We start from the raw sequence: 19738 nt of genomic DNA, 5'->3' as shown, positions 1-19738 counted from the left end.
TCTAGGCCCCTCACTTATATTATACTTTTAAATAGGCTTTTACAGGAAATTAAGCCTTCAGTGTGCACTAGCAGAGAAAGATTTTTGTTTTGTTTTGTGTTTCTTTTTCCAAAGGATGTTTTGAAGGTTGCTATTAAACTTGTGGTTGAAAGATAATGAACTTAGGTATCACTTTTGGTATCTGCAGCCAAATATACCACCACTAAAATATAAATATTTGTTCTTTTGCAGTCAGTATCTGCAGAACAGTAAGCGAAAGAGCCGGCCCGTGAGTGTAAAAACATTTGAAGATATCCCGTTGGAAGAACCAGAAGTAAAAGTAATCCCAGATGTAAGTACATCTTTTAAAAATAGTCTTAAAAACAATACAAAGGGTGAAATGTTAGCTAGATAAATATTAGCCTAAGCGTTAGAGTCTTGGGGCCTCATTATAAGGCTGTCCTTGAGGGTATGTGTCATGGGCTCATTATGGAGGTGGCACTGATCAGCGCCCCCCTTGCTTTTTACATAAGTACAGTTCCTGGCCCACGTTTCTAGACAGTCTAGCACCATGCACAATTCCACTCAAGTGTAAATAGTATCGTTGAGAAAAGAGGGATGGAAACAGGTCTCCTCAGCTGCTTCTTCCTAAATTCTTTTCTTCCGGGCCTGGGTTTACTACTAGGAAGTAGTTGTTCTCCTTGTAGCTTGTACAGTTTCGGGCTATGATATCTTTACCTCCCCCTGTTGAACCCTGGAGAGTATTGTCTGATAGATGGGTTAAGAAATCAATTTAATTGGAGCTCCTGGGTGGCTCAGTCGGTTAAGCGTCTGACTTCGGCCCAGGTCATGGTCCCACGCTTCGTGGGTTCGAGCCTTGCATCGGGCTCTGTGCTGACAGCTCAGAGCCTGGAGCCTGCTTCGGATTCTGTGTCTCCCTCTCTCCCTGCCTCGCCCCTGCTTGCACTCTGTCTCTCTGTCTCCCAAAAATAAATAAATATTAAAAAAAAAAAAGAAATCAGTTTAATTAATTGGTCAGTGTGCACACTCATCAATTGTGCCATCTCATTGTCTCTTAAAAAGGACAGCCAGACGGACAGTGGTATGGTTCTTGCATCAGAAGAGCTGAAAACCTTGGAAGACAGAACCAAATTAGCTCCATCTTTTAGGTAAGGCTCAGCCACATAGAAAAGACAAAGCTCAACAGGAATTTTTGGAAGGAACTTAGGACTTTTTGTCAAAGAGACAGTTTTCCCTTTTTGTGTCTTTGGTAGGTAGTCAGATTTGCATCAGCTGAACCAATAAAGAACTGAAACTAATCAAACAAATAAATTACCTGGCATACCCAAAAAAGAATCTGAAATTAATTAGGGTATTTGGTCAGTTTTTATGAGAATTTATGAATACCAGGGTATTTTTATATTTATATGGTCAGTGATTTGTATGGTACTGGCTAAATAACAAAGGTCATTGGATGCAATCCATCAAATTGAGATGATGAAAATCTTTGTGGACTCCGAAGAATTTTCAAACCTGTACATAAGTGAGTGCATCTGTCTTTAGAAGTATGATGTATAAAAAATAAGCCAGTATCTGTTTGTTTGAGATACTTAAATATTATTGGGTGGCTTATTTGGCTTATTGTTATTATTGGCTAATTTGTGGGGAAAATACAAAATTTTGTGTTGAATATGATTTCCCCCATGTGGTTTTGTAGGAATTTGTAGTTGTTTTGAATAGACGTGTCTGCTTTTAACCTAACAAATAAATGAAAATCTGTGTAAAAATAGCGAGATGAAGAGCAGTTACCTGTTTGTGAATGAGCTCACTCTAGGTAAGAATAGAGAAGACTTTGATCTACTTGTAATTGAACCATTTTATAAAATGGGAATACCTACGGGTTATGAGGGATGTTCACTTAAAGAAAACAAAAATAAAATGAGCCACTGTGCAATTTTTTGTTGGCTTTAGGCCCAAGGTAAGAAATTGTTCGAGCCAATCATGTGTTTCACTCATTGATTTAAAATGTGTTTATTCAGCAGTGACTATGTGCCAGCTACGATGCCATTGTTTGAGGCATTAACCTCATTTGACTGAGGTTGGATTGAAAGAGAAATTGTGTTTCTAGTTATTTGAAATAACTTTCAAACTATATATGAACATAGAGTGAATGAAATATTTTTTTGGTAGTTTTTAACACGGATAATTTGGTAAAACACGTATTCGGGGGGGAAAAGACCCGTACCTCAGAATGGTTTGAGAAAATGTAAATCCTGAAGTTTTCCGCTTTTAGGCTTTGACATGATTATGGTTTGTCGTGATGCCATGCCACTGAAAACATTCTCTAGTTGCTGCTGAGTGATCCAGGCCCCCAGTCCTTCCAAAGAATGTGGTTTTGATGAGTAAAAAGCAGTTTTTGACAGTCTGGCTTGATTGCACACACACGCTTCAACGTATTCAAGTTTAAAGTTGCTCAAGAACTTTATTAACACCGTGCACATGCCTTGTAATCCCTAATTGACAGTGTGAGGAAAGCAGAAGTGGACTTTCAGAACCTCCCAATTTCCTTTCCCATCATGAAAGAGTCCCTTTGGCTCCTATCATTGTATACAAACCTGTCAATCTGCAAGGCCATAAAAACGTTCCATTGGTTGGAGCCTTTGCATAACTCAGGAGAACTGCCTTTCATCTCCTTGCAGCCTTGAAAGACTTGGACCTGAATAAGAGGACTTATCTGAAACTACTAGCTCATGCTAGTACCTGAAAATAGACATCGTCCGAGTGAACCTGATACGCTGATTAACAAGTGGGAAAGATAGGGGTCGGTGTCTCCAGGGAGATTACAGCCCCCCAGCCCCACCCCCGGGGTCGAGAACGGGGTTAGGATGCGAGGGGCAAGGACTGCCTTCTCTCCACCAACTCATTTGGTTTCCATGTCTTCCACAGTGGACTGATGCCCAGCAAAAGCAAGGAGTCCGTGGCATCCGAAGGCTCCAACCACACAAGTGGCTACCAGTCCGGGTATCACTCCGACGACACAGACACCACCGTGTACTCCAGCGAGGAGGCAGAACTTTTAAAGCTGGTGGAGATTGGACCACAAGCTGGCAGTGCAGCCCAGATTCTCCAGCCTGACTCTGGACCCGCGTTGGGCTCTCCTCCTGTTTAAAAGGAGGCACCCACGTCCCCCACTCCTGGAAATCAAACGAGAGGTGCTGCTCAGATTTTCAAGTGTTGTTCTTTCCACCAGCAGGAAGTAGCCACATTTGATTTTCATTTCCTAAAAAAGGACCTCAGACTGCAGGGAGCCAGTCCCCTAGGCATTTCCTAAGAAGATGTTTGTGACTCAAGAATGTGTTTGTGTTTTCTCCCAGTGTTGACTTTCTGTTTATGCGTTGAGAAAGCATGTCTGATGCCTCTTACTCTGGGTCTCTCCGTGGGTTATAACAAAAGGAGTTCAAGGAGTGGCTGCATCTTTCATGAAGTGGCAGGACCTTGGCAGCTGACCCGTCTCTGTAAAACCAGAAGATAAACCAGGTGATGTGAGTGCTTTAGGTGTTGAAGATGGGAAAGACCTTGAGGGCTGAGTCCGTCCGAGAAGCTCTGTTTGGGACACGTATGGGTCCTCAGCCAAGTCTTACGTGTGGGGTTTGGGTTGGCAGAAAGGAAGATGTTGGCTTGCTCTGAGAGCGGACCGGAGCTTTCAGATGCATTGTGTCGGCCCTGGTGGAGGTGGGCACGGGGTCTGTTAGGAAATGTAAAGGCTTCAGACGAGGTTACTGGTTTTAGAAGGTTGCGTGCTCTTCCCCGTTGGGCTAAATGAGAGCTCCTTGGGCTGTTTCCGACTCCTAATGAGAGTTCCTTCCGGACTCTTACGTGTCTCCTGGCCGAGCTCCAGGAAGGAAATGACGCAGCTCTGGCTCCTTGTCTCCCAGGCCGATCCTTTATTCAGAATGCCACAAAGAAAGGACATTCAGACGGAGGCTCCCTGTCGTGTGGAAGCGTTCTGACTGTATAAACCAGCTTCTGGTTTCTTCTGGATGAATACCCACCTATCTGTCCTGATGCGATATGTCTGAGCCTGAATGCAGTAGGTTCCGTATCAAGCTGTGGTGTCAAAGCTTCAGGAAGGATTTTACTCTTTTGTTCCTTCTCCCCTCCCTGACCCTTCCCTCTCTTCGCACCCCTGATCGGTCAGCATTTTAGTAATTTGGCCTCTACACTCTAGTCAAAGCTGATTTGGTTTGTTCACTCTCTGAATGACTGTTAGCCAGATTTCAAAATCATTTTATCACCAAAGGTTTAACCCCATCTCTTGTATTATTTAGGCTTCTAACACGTAAAGCTATTTCTACTGGTTTCTGCCCTTGTTCTTTCCTTTTTAAAAAAGAAAATGTATTTTTCATTTGGTATCATAGTGTGAGATGCTGGAACCATGACTGTAAAACATGCTGTGGCACATATATTTATAGTCTGTTTATGTAGAAACAAATGTAATATATTAAAACCGTATATTATATATGAGGAACTTTGTACTATTCACATTTTATATCAGTATTATGTAGCATAACAAAGGCCATAATGCTTTCAGCAATAGTTGCCATTTTATTAAAAAAAAAAAAAAACTGAAAAACTCCAATGAGTCCCTTTGCAAGGTTGTGTTTCTGTTCTTCTCATTTTGCTCACTTCTAAAGTGGAGGAGGGGGCGTCAGAGATAGTTGCCATGTGGTTTTTCATTTTTGCTTGTTTCCTTATTCTGATAAAGGATATTTTCATAAAGTAGTTTATATTTTTGAAACCAATAAATGTATTCTCAGTAAAAAAATAACACAACAGTGTAATATGATCGCAGCTATTTGGAGGGAAAGCACTTCTGCCTTTACCCCTTCCTCTTTCATTGCACAAATAATTCACGCACATGTGAACTCTCATTATATTCTGAGCATTTTTGAGATTCTTAAAACATGGATGGAGAGATATGTTCTAAGCACTCTAACAGTATTTGTGGCCTTCCAGTAAACCCTGTGCCTGTCACTAAAGCCAACCATGAACATCAGAGAGTGAGAGATCCTGAGACAGGTGGCCAGACCCAGGCATTGGCGGGAAGTGTGGAGCCTATTTGTCGTTTTCAATGGTGTTTTACTCCATACTTAAAGTGTCAGGACATCAGACCCAGTGCCGCCATTTTGAGTGATTATTTTACCTGAATTCGTTGTGTGATTATCTAAAGATCACTGGCATCCATGAGTGTCCCTACTCTTTGAGGTATTTTTTAATACAAGAGTTGTAATGTTTAGATAGTCAAATACACCTATCATTTTTTGTGGCTTCTGGGTTTTTTAATCTTAGTGCAGAAGTTTTTCTCAATGCTAAAATAAGTTCTCAATGTTCTCCTATCACACTTATGTCCGTGTGGCATTCATTTTTGTATATGGAGTGAGGTAGGAATCTAGCTCTGTTTTCTTCAAGCGGTCGTCAATCATGGCAGGACCACATTAAATATACCTCTTGATTAAATAACCTCTTTTCCTCCATGGTTGGGGAAATACACGTTGTACCATTTTCAAACCCTATCATCTCATGGAGGCATTCTGTACAGCTTTATGATGGAGAAGAGGGTGGCCATGGGTGTCTGTGACTCCCGGGGCAGAGCTTACAGATGTGGGCTGTTGACCGGGATTAGTGGGTTAGGGTCTCTGAAAGACTTTGTTTCACTATCCATCAGGCCTGACCTCGTCTTTCCCGTTAGGACAGTGTCATCCAGTAAAGGAATGGAAGAAGAGTCTAGGCGGTTCAAGATAGAGACGACCTCATAGGAAAAGAGAATTTTCTTCATTTTAGGAAAAAAAGAGATTCTGTTTCTCATAAGCAGCCCCTGGCACTGTCTCCAATGCCTGGAATTTGGATTCAGCTGAAACTTCACACTTTATAAAGAAATGCTTTCAGCACCTCAGGCAGAATGATTAGGAGGTGAGGTTTGGCGCTCTCCTTCCTCTCTCCTCTGTCTTCCGAGACCCTTGTTCTCAGCTCCTTTTCTCTCCTCATTTGCCCCTGTATTTAAGGGAACCTTGTGGCCTTTTAAAGTGCTTCCTTCATGGTCTTATTTTCAGAGCTTGAATTGGAGACATTTGGTGTATTTTAGGTACGGCTCCGTCCCCACTTGGCTCCTGGCCCCTCTCCTTCTCTCCCTTTTCTTGCTTTGTTCTTCTGCCTCCTTTCAAACTCCTCTGGCCCTTCACCTTCTGTTTCTCTCTTTCCACTAACCTTCCTCTGCTCTGCTCCCTCCGGCTCCACCCCCTGCAGCCTTTCTCTTACATCATGGCAGGACAGAGAGAGGTGTGGGGGATTTAAGTTCATTACCCCACTAAGTTTTCCTATGAAGGCACATTCCTTTGTCTTCTTCAATGAAAGAAAAGAAGAAAAGTAAAAGTCCCAAACCCACAACTTCGTAGTTAACCCTATTTTCCTGTTTTCCCCAGCAAGTCTTTTTACCTCTTGCTCACGTATCAGTCTCCAAGATGATACAATGTAGGCAAACACAGAAAACTAAAGCCTTTGAGAGACTGGCTTTTCAGATACATCTTTGCACATTTGCATGCCCTTTTCCTGTAGGGGCAGTAGGCGTATAACGTCTATGCTTTCTCCCATATGTAGTAAGCACCGCTCAAAGGGGGTTCTAATCTGTTTTTATAACATTGCATTTTCTTTTTCTTTCCTCTCTTTTTTTAAAATTTAAATTCAAGTTATTTAACATGCAGTGCAGTCTTGGCTTCAGGAGTGGAACCCGGTGATTCATCTCTTACATATGACACCCAGTGCTCATCCTGAAAAGTGCCCTTCTTAATGCCCATCACCCATTTAACCCACCTCCCACCCCCCACCCCCTTCCAGCAACCCTGAGTTTGTTCTCAGTATTTAAGAGTCTCTTATATGATTTCACTCATATGTGGAATTTGAGAAATATAACAGATGAACATAGGGAAGGAAAGGAAAAATAAGACAAAAACAGAGAGGGAGGGAAACATTGCATTTTCTACATGAATTTCTTCCACATAAGGGCTTATACATAAGTGAAAATCTGGGCAGTCCTTTTTTTAAAAAAATTTTTAATGTTTATTTAATTTTGAGAGAGAGAGGAACAGAGTGGGAGCGGGGGAGGGGCAGAGAAAGAGAGAGAGAGAGAGAGAGACATAATCCAAAGCAATTTCTAGGCTCTGAGCTGTCAGCACAGAGCCCAAAGCGGGTCTTGAACTCATGAACTGTGAGATCATGACCTGAGCCGAAGTCGAATGCTTAACTGACAGCCACCCAGGCACCCCTGGGCAGTCTTTTTGAAAGCAGTTTTAAGTCCAGTTGTTTTGGAATATGTTACAGAACTCTCTTAGGTGATAAAGAAATTAAAAAAGGCAAAAAAAAAAAAAAAGTCATTTACTCTGGGTTTGGTGAGAATACAGAGAAGTGGAAGAATCTAGGAGGAGGACCCAGAGAGAAATCAACAGCCAGGATGGCCAGAAGCTCTGGAGCGACCCTAGTAGAACATACCAGTCCCAGCAGAGGTCTGCTCAGAGATAAGGGCTCTGAGTTAGAAAAAAGTAGTCTAGGGACGACCACGGAGAAGGCAACTATTACGGTAAACTGTGATTCATATCAAACAAATATTAGTGAGAAGACATCAAATTGTGCCTTAGATTTTATTTTCTTCAGAATACTATGTGTGACCTCTGTGTAACTTCTTGACACAATTAAATTGAGTAGTTTCACTCAAATGTGTTTGTTTAAAAATAGGAATGAAAATCTGTGATTTGGTTTTTTAACTTTGACTTCATTGGTTTATTTCAAGGACTTTAGAACCTAGGAACAGGGTACTTAACCGATGACAAACGTGCTTACTAACACCAATGAGCGCATACCCTCATACCTTAATTGTTTGAAGCTCAACTTTTAGATACATCACAGCAGAAAAAGGGCAGGGAAGAAGAAAACCGGACTTTGCTCCAGTATTGTTCCATTCTTTGCTGTGTTCGTCCTCTCCCTTCTTCAGGAAGTGACATTTAGGGAGAATAACCTCAGGAACGTGGGTGGGTTCTTCAGCATTACAGGTTCTCTCAACTGCCTGAGCCCATGTGGAGCTCACAGGATATGGGGCACAGAAGGACTCATCCAGAACCCTCTGTGCTATCATGGAGCATCTCTGAAGCTGACATGCCTTATCCCGACAAAGGAGGTTGAAAACATTCCATTCGTTGCCACAGAGAGAACTTGAATGGAAATGAAAACCCAGATGCAAAATAGGGAATTCTGACTAGATATAGGGTGAGCGATGATATCTCACCTTTGTCCCCTCTCGCTGACAAGAAAATTAGCAGATGGTATCTTGCAGCATAGTTGGCGGCAAGAAAATCGAACCCTTGCATAGAAATCAAGTACCAAGATTCAAGTACCTTGCTACTAAATTTTTAAAGCGAGTAATATTTTATTTATTTGTTTGTATTTAACTATACTTACAAGAAGCTTACAATGCGTCCGATACTCTTTTTTTAAAAGTTTATTAATATTAACTCGTGTATTTCAAAAGGACCTTAAAGAAAGATGGAGGCATCACAAGGGAGACTGGGAGATGTGCAGATCACCTAAGCAGGCAGTGGTCCTAACTATTCCCTTAGCTACATGGGTCAAGAGTTACCAACAGGACCATCGAGAGGAGGAACCCCAATCTTATTCCACAGCTCTCTGCATATCCTTATGATCTCGCCTTAAATTGAGTGCAGTTCTCATTATTGGCACATTCTTTATTCAGTCCTTCTTGAGTAAAGACCTGAGTTCAAAAACCTTTTCAGGTATTATAATACATTGATTCCACCATGGTGGGGGAGGGGGAACTCAACCTGACTTTAGAGTCAGGGTGCGCAAGAGAAAAACCAGGTAAGAAGCCATCTCACAGAAGGCTGAAGAAATTAGGTTTATATTTGTCTGGTTCTCCTCATGTTGCAAAATTTGCATTTGGCTTGTAAAGCGAGATAAGATTCTGATAGGGCTCCAGAATTCCATGTTGGCAGGCATTGTATAGCAACACAGAAGGAATCTTTGGTTTCATCATAAGTAACATTGCATTGTCCTTTATACTACTGCTCTACGTTATAAACTTTTCCAGGAGGTGAAAATGCAAAGTGCAGAGAGAATACATTCCATCACTGTTGTTAGTTTTACTAGGAATTCTTCAAGAGGGATTATTTTATATAATGACTTCTTCTTGGGCATTTCAAACTATTATCAGGTAACATGCAACATTTCATAAGCACATCTGTTTCACAGATCAAAGTGTACTCCTGCATAAACTGCCCTGAGAAGCTTTTAAGTAGCCTGTGCTTGAAGTCAATAGAAGTGAATTTTCTTTTTAGTCAATCATCGAATAGATGATTGTGCCTTTTCCCCCCCTCTCTCCTGTGTGGTATGGTTGGCAACTTGCCTTGAGGATCTGTCACGAAGAGAGAAAAAAAGATCCTCATTCTTCTCTTATCACCTTATTCATCAGTGAATTTCTGCGTTCTGCCCAGCTTTCGTTCTCGTAGTCGTTTGCACCAGAGGAGAGCTTTTCTTCTTTGACTGAAGACCAAGGCACCAGGAGGTCATGCCAGAAAACATTCCTGAGTCAGATCTGACAGAATTAGTTACTAATGTTAACTTAAAGTACAGTGAGAATTAGTTTTGGATGACATAGGAATTACAGTAAGTTTAGTCATGACGGAACAGAATTTCTAGATAAATATATATTAATGGATTTAACTCTCATTATGCTTCTCTGCTTCATGGTGATAGATGTTTCAAGTCGCCCTGCAGTCACTCAGACCCGAGTAGCTGGAAGAACAGAGAACTAACCTTTATCATCTACCGTGGGCCCAGCATGGAGCAATGCCCTCCTCAGATATTACCTCATTAAATCCTTGCCATAGGCCCTTGTGTTAGGTGCTATTATCAACATGTCACAATCGAAGATTGGCAGTTAAGATGCGAAGCCCCAGCAGGCAAGGTCATGCCAGGATTAAATCCAGGCTACTTATACCTTGGGGACACGTTCACATTTGAGATAGAAACTAGGATGGAATCTTCTATCTTGATGGAAGGCGGTGAGCTGACTCATCCTCTGATAAATCAACTGACCAAACGAAAGGTACATGTTAAGGTGACATGGTACCTTTAAATGTCTTAGTTAATATGTGCTGACTTCAATATTCCCATCTTTCAGGCAGCTTTATCTGTAAGATAAATCCAGGAGACAATGACTGAATGTAAAAGCTTAGTGTTGCAATAAACTTCTAACTGCCAGAGGAAAGAAAGTGCTTTACTTAGTAGCTGTATGGCCTTGGGTGATTTACTTCACCTCTTTAGCCTTACTTTCCTCATCTGGATGAGGCTTGAAGGAGATAATGTGTGCAAAGCACCTATCACCCTACCTGATAGGTGGAAGGCATTCAATAAAAGTTACCATTATTTTATTCTTATGATGATGCTGGTGATAGGTAAGTTAGGTAGATTGATAACTTGTTGAATGACGTTTCTCAAAAACTTTTAGTTAATTTACCATCGACAAACTCGATGAGGGTCTAATGGTACTCACTGCTCTCCCTGGTACCTTATGTTTTAAAGCTTGCATAAGGATTCTCATAGCATGACGAACAAGTTGCTGGATGACAAGTGCCTGGGAAGACTGTAATGTGATAGAGTCAGGATTCGGAAAGAAGTCACCGGTCAGAATTGAAAGGCTGAGTCAAATAAGTCAATTTGATTTTTCTGCACCGTGTTTGGGATGGGGCACCATGGCTCAGCGACAGCTTTAAATTGGTTAACAAGTATCAGTTTGGCAAAATTGGTTAGACAATGAATGACCAATATGCTAAAACTCCGTTTGTCAAATGATCGGTTTGCCCGGTGATTAACTCATCAAGCTATATGCACCACTAAACGCAAATCTTTCAGTATTACTTATAAAGTTGACAACAATTTATATTGAAGATTTGTATAGGTGATTTCTGTGACGCTGTAATGGACTGGTTGTTACTCTGTCTTCATAGCAGAATTTTGTAGAATGCTCAATTTTTGAAAAGTTGATGGGCATAGGCTTAAATTTCCCATGGATATATTTAACTGTTTTTCAATTATTCATCCAAACTCACCGATTTCAGCAAAGATTCTATTATATGTTGCCATTAATATGAAAATTCTGTGAAGGGATCCAAGCTAATCATATCAGTAGGAAATGATGAAATTTTCTTACCAATTACTAGAAATGCCAAATTAAGGTTTGTATGCCAGTTGAAGCATTGTTGAAATGATATTCAAAAGGAACCAGAAGAACTCAAAAGTGGCTGGCGTGATTCCATTATATTAAGAATGTTACTTCCATCCAGACAGACATTTTTGTCTATTTTGTTCACGGCTTTATCTCCAGGGCCTTGAAAAGTGCCTGACAATAGTAGGTTCAATATTTGGAATGCAAAGATAATATCAGTCATTTGGTAAATAGAATTTCAGCCAACTGGTCCTCAGCAAATTGATTTTTAGCACTTTAGCTCACACACCTAGGCACCAGCAGGGGCAAAAAAATGCAGGGCTTTTTGTTGACTGTGTTTTCAGGGTATGTTGGGATTTTCAAAGAGGTGAGGAAAATTTTAAGCTGTGTAACTAAGCAAATACGTGGAGACCAAGGGAGGGAGTCATCCCGCTGTCTCCAAGCTGGTCAGATCCACTTGGATTCTGATGCTCCATTCGTGTAACCACATTTAAGAGGCAACTTGACAAGTGGTAGCATACCCGGAGGAAGGTTACCGGGATAATCTTATATAGAGAATGGTTGGGAAACTGGATATAATTAGATTGGAGAAGATTTAAGGAATATGCTCTCTTTTAATATACGAAGAGGCTTTCATGGAAAGTACTCTGACTTTCTTCGGTCTTCCAAAAGGGCAAATTCACTCAATGGATAGAAACCATGAGAATGGCAGGCACTGTGTTAGCAGGTTCCCAGTCATATGCCCTTTCCTTTGTGCTTCATGGATTCTCCCTTCCCTGGAGTAAGTAGATATTGTTCTGTTCTGTAAGGTTGTCAGAGAGGGGTTAAGAAGTTGTAAGGAGTTAAGGGATCAGAGCACCAGTTGGACAAGGTGACCTCCAAGTTCCCTTTCACCCCAGTGTATCAGAGACCAAGAAGCAGTGCTCTCAAGTAATACAGCGTCAGTTTCCTCGTTCATAAAATAGAGATAATAACACTGCATATCTCATAGGGTTATTGTAAATATTAAATGATGTAATGGATGTAAAGCACTTAGTTCAGTGTCTGGCACATAGTAAGCACTCAACAAATGGCTGACCTATTATTCTGAATCAACGAGAAGGAATGTACTATATCTCTACCTTTCTTTTTTCAAGGGGTGATAACCAAGGTTTTAGTCTCAAATGGTTAAGGTGGACGCTTCTAAGAGCTCGCAAAGTTCTTCTGAGGGCAGGGAAGTTATTTTTTTGTTTTCAAAATAGCTGCTTCCACAGATGACGCCAAATATATATACAACACTTCAGTCTTTGCCGTGGACTCCAGACTTCTGCTTTGTTCAGTGGTCTGGGCGGGATGGAGACAGGAAGAGGCACTGAGACACAGTGGCCAAGGAGTTGCAATCCAGGCTGGGTTAAGCAGGGAAGCAGTCCCGTGAGTCACAGGCTGGAAAGCGCCGGCAGGGCCCCTCTGGCTCCTGAGCTCCTCACACTGGGAGACATTTCCTGCTCTTTGCACTCCCAGGCCCTCCCCTCACCCAAGAGTTCCTTAAGACAAGGTCTTTAACAGAATCGTTACAACCCAAGGGAAGGAGTGTTTTTAGCGTCTGCCAAGGCTGGGAATCTCCCAGGCCTTGAGAAAACTGTTTGAGGCCAGATGATTCTCCTATTGGGGCCTGCATTGCCATCTTGGCCAAAGGAAGATGGGAGCATTCCCTTGTTTCCTCAGGGGTTGGAGAAGCTTAGCTAGCCTGTAAGTTAAAAAGCCAAGTGTTACTACCAAAGTAGTCCTTCCACAGCACCCTTGGAAAGGGCGAACACTTCACTTTGGCTTTGGATAAGGTACCCCATAATCCCCTGGGATTTGCACACTCCAGCTCCATGTTGCATGAAGGTCAAAATAGGAAGCCCATGTCACCTGGGGAGAGGAGCTAATGTGGGTCATCTTGGTCCAGACTCAACCTTTGACAGGTTTATGGAGGGTGGAAGGCTTTGGCCTCCCAGCTGGTTCAGGGGACTCTGTTCAGTCCCCTCTTTAGGCCTGCAGACGGATTAGGCTGCAGACTTTCCTGTGGTCATTTGGAAACTGCACAGGACCTCTAACATATGGCCCTGATAAGGATCTCCCTCTCAGAGATAAGGAACTGTTTAAGGGAATCCGGGGAAGCCTGGGGACTTGTTTCCATAAAGCTGGACAATGTAAAGTGTAATCCCTACACCGATGTAATTAGCTGTTAAGCATATTAAGTGGTGAGGAAGGGGTGCTTTTCTGGTTTACAAATTCATGCGAGTCCACACTATCCACACTGGGGGAACTGAGGGCAGGTATCTTTTCCTGCCAGATCATTAGAACTGCAACCTGATGATGGACCAAGAGGCTGAGCTGCTGGTAGCTGCAGGCGACCGCGAGACTCCATCGGACCTGGAGAGCCACAGCCAAGAAACATGTTTCTGTAATTTATAATACATGCAACATAATACGTGTAATTTATAAAACATGTAATATTACGTGTTCCTGTAACACTGGGGGTCCAGAGAGTCATCTCTGAAGGAGGTTTCCAATAAGTCATACCAGGGTTCACTATGGCGGCCAGCTCACTTAGTGTTTTCTGCTCACCCAAGAGCGGTGGCCCTGTGGTTAGGTTGCCAGATGGTCGCAGTGAAGGCTGAGAGCCCCACCAGAACCGTCAGTTGGACGAAGCTGCAGCCTGTCAGATGGAAGTCTCATTTGTGGCCAGTTAGCTCCAAAATGTGACCTCGCTGCATGTCCTGATGGCACCTCCATGTTCCTTCTGTTGATTCAATATAAATAATAACACCAGCAACACTAATAATGGATAATTATCAAGAGCTTGCTCTGTGCTGGGCAGAGTACTTAGCAGTTCTATATCTATTATCTGCTGTATTTCTCATAACAACCCTCTGAGTTACGTACTAATATTATCACCTCTTTACAGATGAGGACACTGAGGTTTAGGTAAGCTAAACTTATTTGTACAAAGCTCTACAGGTAGTAAGTCGTGGATGCAGGTTTTAATCCCAGAAGCAGATTCAGAGCTAAAATTCATAACAAATACTTTAAGGCTCATTCGAAACCTCTCTCTGTAAGCCTTGTAGAGGAATCTGCCATTTTTCAGACTCCAGTTGATATCAAGTTCCACCAAAAATAAAATGTACTAGAAAAATATGTTGGTAGAGTCTATGACGATACGCTCTTCTGTATCGCCTCTTTGTCTGCCTGGTCTAGCCTGATCTTTGGAAATTCCTTTGGGGATTTTCTGTCATAGTTGACCGAATGTTGTTTGGGACCTTTTCGAGATGATGAGAGAGCAAAGTGATCAGAAAAGCAATTGTAATCGTGTCTTTTGAGTGTCTTCAAATTTTATAGAGAGAGGGCATTTTAGGCAAATAACCAGCAGTTGGAGCGGGATGCTAGGGAGAGCCCTGCAAGCTAGAATTTGGGACTGGTAAGCAAAATCCAGAGAAAGTCTCTTTCCTTTGAAATGGCCCACTAGCCCTCCAATGGTCAGGCTCTCCAGAGGTCGTGTGCCTGGGGAGGATAAGATGCTTAAGGGTGGTGGTTGGCAGGCTACCTTTTTCGAGTTGACATTCTCTTTCTCTTCAGGCCTCCTTTATGCACCTTCCAATGAGAAATATTTGAACACTAAAATTGTCCAATCTGAGAATCCAATTTGTATTCACTGCAGAGGCAAAGTGCAATGTGACTGTTTAGTGACACAATTGCTCTCTTAAAGATGTTGGCTGGATCTTTGATCCACTGACTTGTGTCGGGAAATTCCTAGGGACCGAATCACTATAAGGGGAATGATTTCTCTGAAATGTCAGAGATTTTCCCACCAGGCACTTAATTACAGTTTAGTCCCAGGCTACTTCTGACCTCCGCCACAACCTGCGGGAGTTCTCAGTCCACGGTCTTGCTCGGGCCCTGCACTGTAAAGCACTGAGTTCACACAAGGGGGCAGTGGGCTATCCTGAGCCTTTAGCACAACAGGTAACAGACTTGGGATGGAGAGGAAGTGGCTTTGTGGACAGCAAGAACCAGGTGGGCCCGGAGTAGAGTGACCAGGTCAGCCAGGCTATGCCGAGACGAAAACACAGCTTACTCCGTATCTTATCAATTGCCATTTTGCGTGATTTACGACAGCCCAGTATTAAACGTAAGAAGTGCGTGTGGGGGCGAGGTAGGGCAGGCATGGAGGGAAATCTAAATGCCGAGGTACTCATTTCCAGAGCCTTCAGGAGATAACGTCCCACCAGGCGCTGCGTGGGGCACTTAGGGTAGCCTTGCCCTAAGGTGGAGTAATAATCACAGAGCGATCTTAACATTTTCTGATAAAGCTCTCCCTCTTGCCTACTGGCAGAAGCTGATGAACATTACATTTGAGTTAAGCGCTAAAAGCAGCAGGGAGCCTTGAGATAAACCACTGCAATTATTAACTCGCTTGCTGTTTAATGGCACGAAAACCATCAGTAGTGTGGTAAGCCCGACCGGGTTCCCACAGCGATCCTGCCTTCTCGTGGGCCTGGCTTATTATGTTTTATTGGCAACCCACAGCTTGTGTTAATTGTGCGGCCATCTCCATGAACAGTCAGTCGCTGACAGGGGCAGGGTTGTCTCTACTCAGACCACTTTGCTTCCTGGTTAGAGAGAGCGGTGGGTCAGTCGGAAAGCTGCCATTCTCACTTGAGGCTCTTCGGTTCCTCCACCCCCTTCCCTCCCTGTACCCACCAACTGTTGGCACACACATGGCGCTTTTGATAACCTGTGCTGAGATTGGATGCCGTGGCAGATTTTATCTCTGAGAGCTTGTGGAACTCCTCTCTTAAGCAGGCACTATGTGTAACAGCCTTCTCGCTAAGAGTGATTTTACGAATATTCTTGCGTGAGAAAAGCTTTTTGAAGCTTGTTGGCAATTTATAAAAACAGAATGTGTGAAGATTCCAGAGCCCTGTACCTACCACAATGTACCAACCAAACACATAACATATTTAAACATTGTATTCACTTGATAGTTATAACTAAACTCGATAGCCACTAAATACAGTGACATCGCTGTGCGAAAGATAACTCTAAACAAAATAATTTTTGAAAACAAATAAACACTTTCATAAAATGAGCAGATTTAGCCACATCCTTGATCCTTAACGTGTAACAAGTAGGCAGTCACATGGACAGGCTCTGGGTGGGTTTTCTTAGCCCCCCCCCCCCCACCCCCCACCAAAACAAAACAAAAACAAACAAACAAACACAAAAACCAGACGTCAGTAATAGTTTATTTTAGAAGCAAAGTCCTCAGTCTCAGGAGAAACCTGTGTGGGAAAACCCCCAAGCAAATCCTTGCCTCGAAGGTTTAAGGAAAACAACGATGGAGATGTCCGCGAAGGTGTCTTTATCAGTCAAAATACGTTCAGGTGACACTAACAGAAAACTCTGATGCTGCTGGGTTTGCCCCTGAAGACCCTGACTTGACTTTAGAATAATCTGGGGATCAGTAGTTTTTAAAATCTCCCTAGAGATTCTGCCACACAGTGAAAGATAAGAACCACCGGTTTAAACCACAAGAAATTGATTACCTCACATGACAAGTCTAGTGAAAGAGGGGGGCTTCAGCAGCACTACGATGCTCCCCACTCCAAAGGGCCCAGATTGTCTCCATTTCTCAGCCTTCCCATCTTCAGCGGCTGGTTCAGCGTTTACAGGAAGCAAGATGGCTGCAGCTGGCCCAGAGGAGTGTAAGACAGTGCTAGTGTAAGAAAGTGCTACTGTTAAGACAGTGCTAGTGTAAGAAAGGAGAGGAGAAATTATCTCATCCCGGGAGTCCCTCTTAGCAGTAAGCAAATGGTCCCCAGTGGTTCCCCACTCCCAGCAAGACTTTACCTGACAGCTCATTGGTCAGAGTTGGCCCATTTCTGAATCAATCACTGGCAAGGACCAATCAGGATCCAGCCCCCTTGGAACGGGAGGCGGGATGGTGAAGCCCAGAGCTTTGCCGGGAAGCCCCATTGTCCCTGTAAACCCGGTTTGTTACCAGGGAAAACGAAGTATGGATGAGTAGGAAATTCAGACTATACTCACTACGGTATATTTCTCTCTGAGTGATGAGGTGAACTAGAGTGACATGTTTGGCTTTATTTTTCATTTTACTACTTTGTTTTTCCGTCACAAAAGTAATGTATGTTCTTGGTGCAAACATTTTAATATACAGAAAATCGAAACCACATTGCTTTCTACCTGATAACATTATTAAATTTTGATTTCTACCCATGTATGTATTCTAAATACATGTATTTAAAATATATACATATGGTTCCTGTATATATAGTATATATATACGTGTATATATATATATATATATATACATGTACCATATATATATGTATATATATATACATATATATCCTACATATATATATATATATGCATGTATATATCCATATACGTGCATATATATATAGGATATATATGTATATATATATAGGATATATATATATATATATAGGATATATATGTATACATGTATATATAGGATATATATGTATATATATACATATATATATGTATACAGGATACATATATATTCAGAGTACAGATATGATTAGAAGCAAAATATATATATGGTTGCAAGTCAAATGTTAATATTGATAGCACACACATGTATTTTTTGTGTATATGTGTGTATGTGTATTTTATATATTTACACATATATATGTGTGGATATAATGGAATTATAATAAGCACGGTGTTTTGTAAATCTGCTTTTACACTAAAAACATACTGTGAACATTTCCTCATTTTATTAAATACTCTTACAAATTCTGATTTTTGATGGTCACAATATTCCATTGTTAAATGTACCATAACAGCCTATTATGATATTCGTTTTTTGACATTCGTTTCCCTTCCACATTTTCTTTATTATAAATAGTAATTTGATAAACATCATCGTGCTGCTCTTTCTTTCTTTGGGGGGGTCTATTCCCAGAGGTGGAGTGGCAGACTTCATTCAGATTCAGAACATTGTTCAAAGCCTTTAATAACTATTGCCAATTTATCAACTGATATGATTGGTACAATCTAGGAAAGCAATTTAAAGAATGTATTCGGTCAATTGTATCGAAAGCCTTAAAAATGTTTACATCTATTAATCCTGTTCCTGGGAATTTGTCCTGAAAAAGTAATCTGAATTAAGCAAAAGTAGGGGGAGGCTATCCGTACAAAGATGTTACCGGCAGGATCCTTTATAACAGTAAACTTTTGGAAACACTCTAAATGCTTTAGAAACACATTACTGGAAGAATTCTTGAAATCATATGACTCTTATCTTCCTGATGTGGAAAAGTAACATCCAAAGAATTAGAGTGAGTTTCCTAAGGTCACACCCAAATTTAAGGTGTTCTGACTTCCATTTTGGATTGTAGCAGGAGACTTCTACAACTTACACTTTTCAAAAAGTTACAACCTTTTCCATAATGAATACTCAGCCCTTATTGACCGAATCTCTTTTTGGGGGGAATTAGAGAGAGCTTTACCAAAAGTTTACCAATTTTTTTTTGTTTGCCATTATTATACACATTCATTTCTTATTTCTGGTTTCAATTTCTTCTTGCATCCATTCTTTCCTGTGAGGATTTAGGCATTAAAAATTTCCTCAAACATTGTTAGTCTGAAGATGTCTATCTCACCGTCAGTCTTGAATGATAGCCAGTTATAGAATTTTCTTCACAGTTTTTCATAACTATGAACATATTATTCCATTATCTTCTGGTACTTATTGTTGCTGATGAGGCTTTGCTATCTAACAGCCATTTCTTGGGAGGTAATTGGTTTTTATCCCATGCAGCTTCAACGCTTTTGTTTTTTGAATTTAATATTTGTAGCTTCACTACAAAGAGTCTAGGTCTGTAAATTTAGATTTATCTATACTCTCAGGACCTAGGGTGCTCCTTCAGTGTGAGGCCTCATTTATTTCTTCATTTCCAGAAAATTCTCAGTTATAATCTCTTTGGATATTGCCTCTCTTCCACTCTCTCTGTTCTTTCTGGAATTTTTTATAGATGCTTTGGAGATTGGAGATTTTCATTCTATCTTCCAAATTTCCCAGATTTTTCTCTCAGGTCTCTGATCTCTTGGCTGTCTGTATTGCATTAAGGCAATTAACATTTCTGTGCTTTAGTTTCCTCATCTGCAGCTTATGGATCAAATAGTTCTCACATATGATGGGTTTGTGGGAGGATAAAATAAGTTGCAGTAGGCAGCCTCGAAAATGGTCTCCTGTGATCTTTCAGGAGGAAAGGAAGGAGAAGGGGATGAAGGAGAAAAAGGACAAGAAGAGAGAGAGAGAGAGAAAATAAAATTATTACTCCCAACATTTTCTTTTTAAAGACATTCCTACAAGTCAAAGATGCAACAAAAATGTTCAAAACAGTGTGTAGCAATAAAGAATATCCATACTTACTATTTGGAGATTTACCCACA

At 41.4% G+C, this 19738-nt stretch overlaps 1 protein-coding gene and 1 pseudogene across 2 annotated transcripts in view; one reads left to right on the top strand and one right to left on the bottom strand.

The window, feature by feature from the left end:
- The window catches only part of KDR (kinase insert domain receptor), a 46587-nt gene extending 42084 nt beyond the window's left edge, over nucleotides 1–4503 (top strand). Inside the window, exons 28-30 of one of the 2 annotated variants that reach the window (XM_049630477.1) lie at nucleotides 232–331; nucleotides 1063–1148; nucleotides 2926–4503. In XM_049630477.1, coding sequence (XP_049486434.1) covers nucleotides 232–331; nucleotides 1063–1148; nucleotides 2926–3148 — 409 coding nt within the window. In that variant the 3' untranslated portion in view covers nucleotides 3149–4503. The other variant, XM_049630476.1, reaches the window with a different exon arrangement.
- Nucleotides 3437–19738, bottom strand: part of LOC125922345 (mitochondrial-processing peptidase subunit beta-like) — a 155435-nt pseudogene continuing 139133 nt past the window's right edge.

The sequence above is a fragment of the Panthera uncia genome, chromosome B1, assembly GCF_023721935.1.
Source record: "Panthera uncia isolate 11264 chromosome B1, Puncia_PCG_1.0, whole genome shotgun sequence".
Taxonomy (NCBI): domain Eukaryota; kingdom Metazoa; phylum Chordata; class Mammalia; order Carnivora; family Felidae; genus Panthera; species Panthera uncia.
This window is presented reverse-complemented; position numbering and strand designations above follow the sequence as displayed.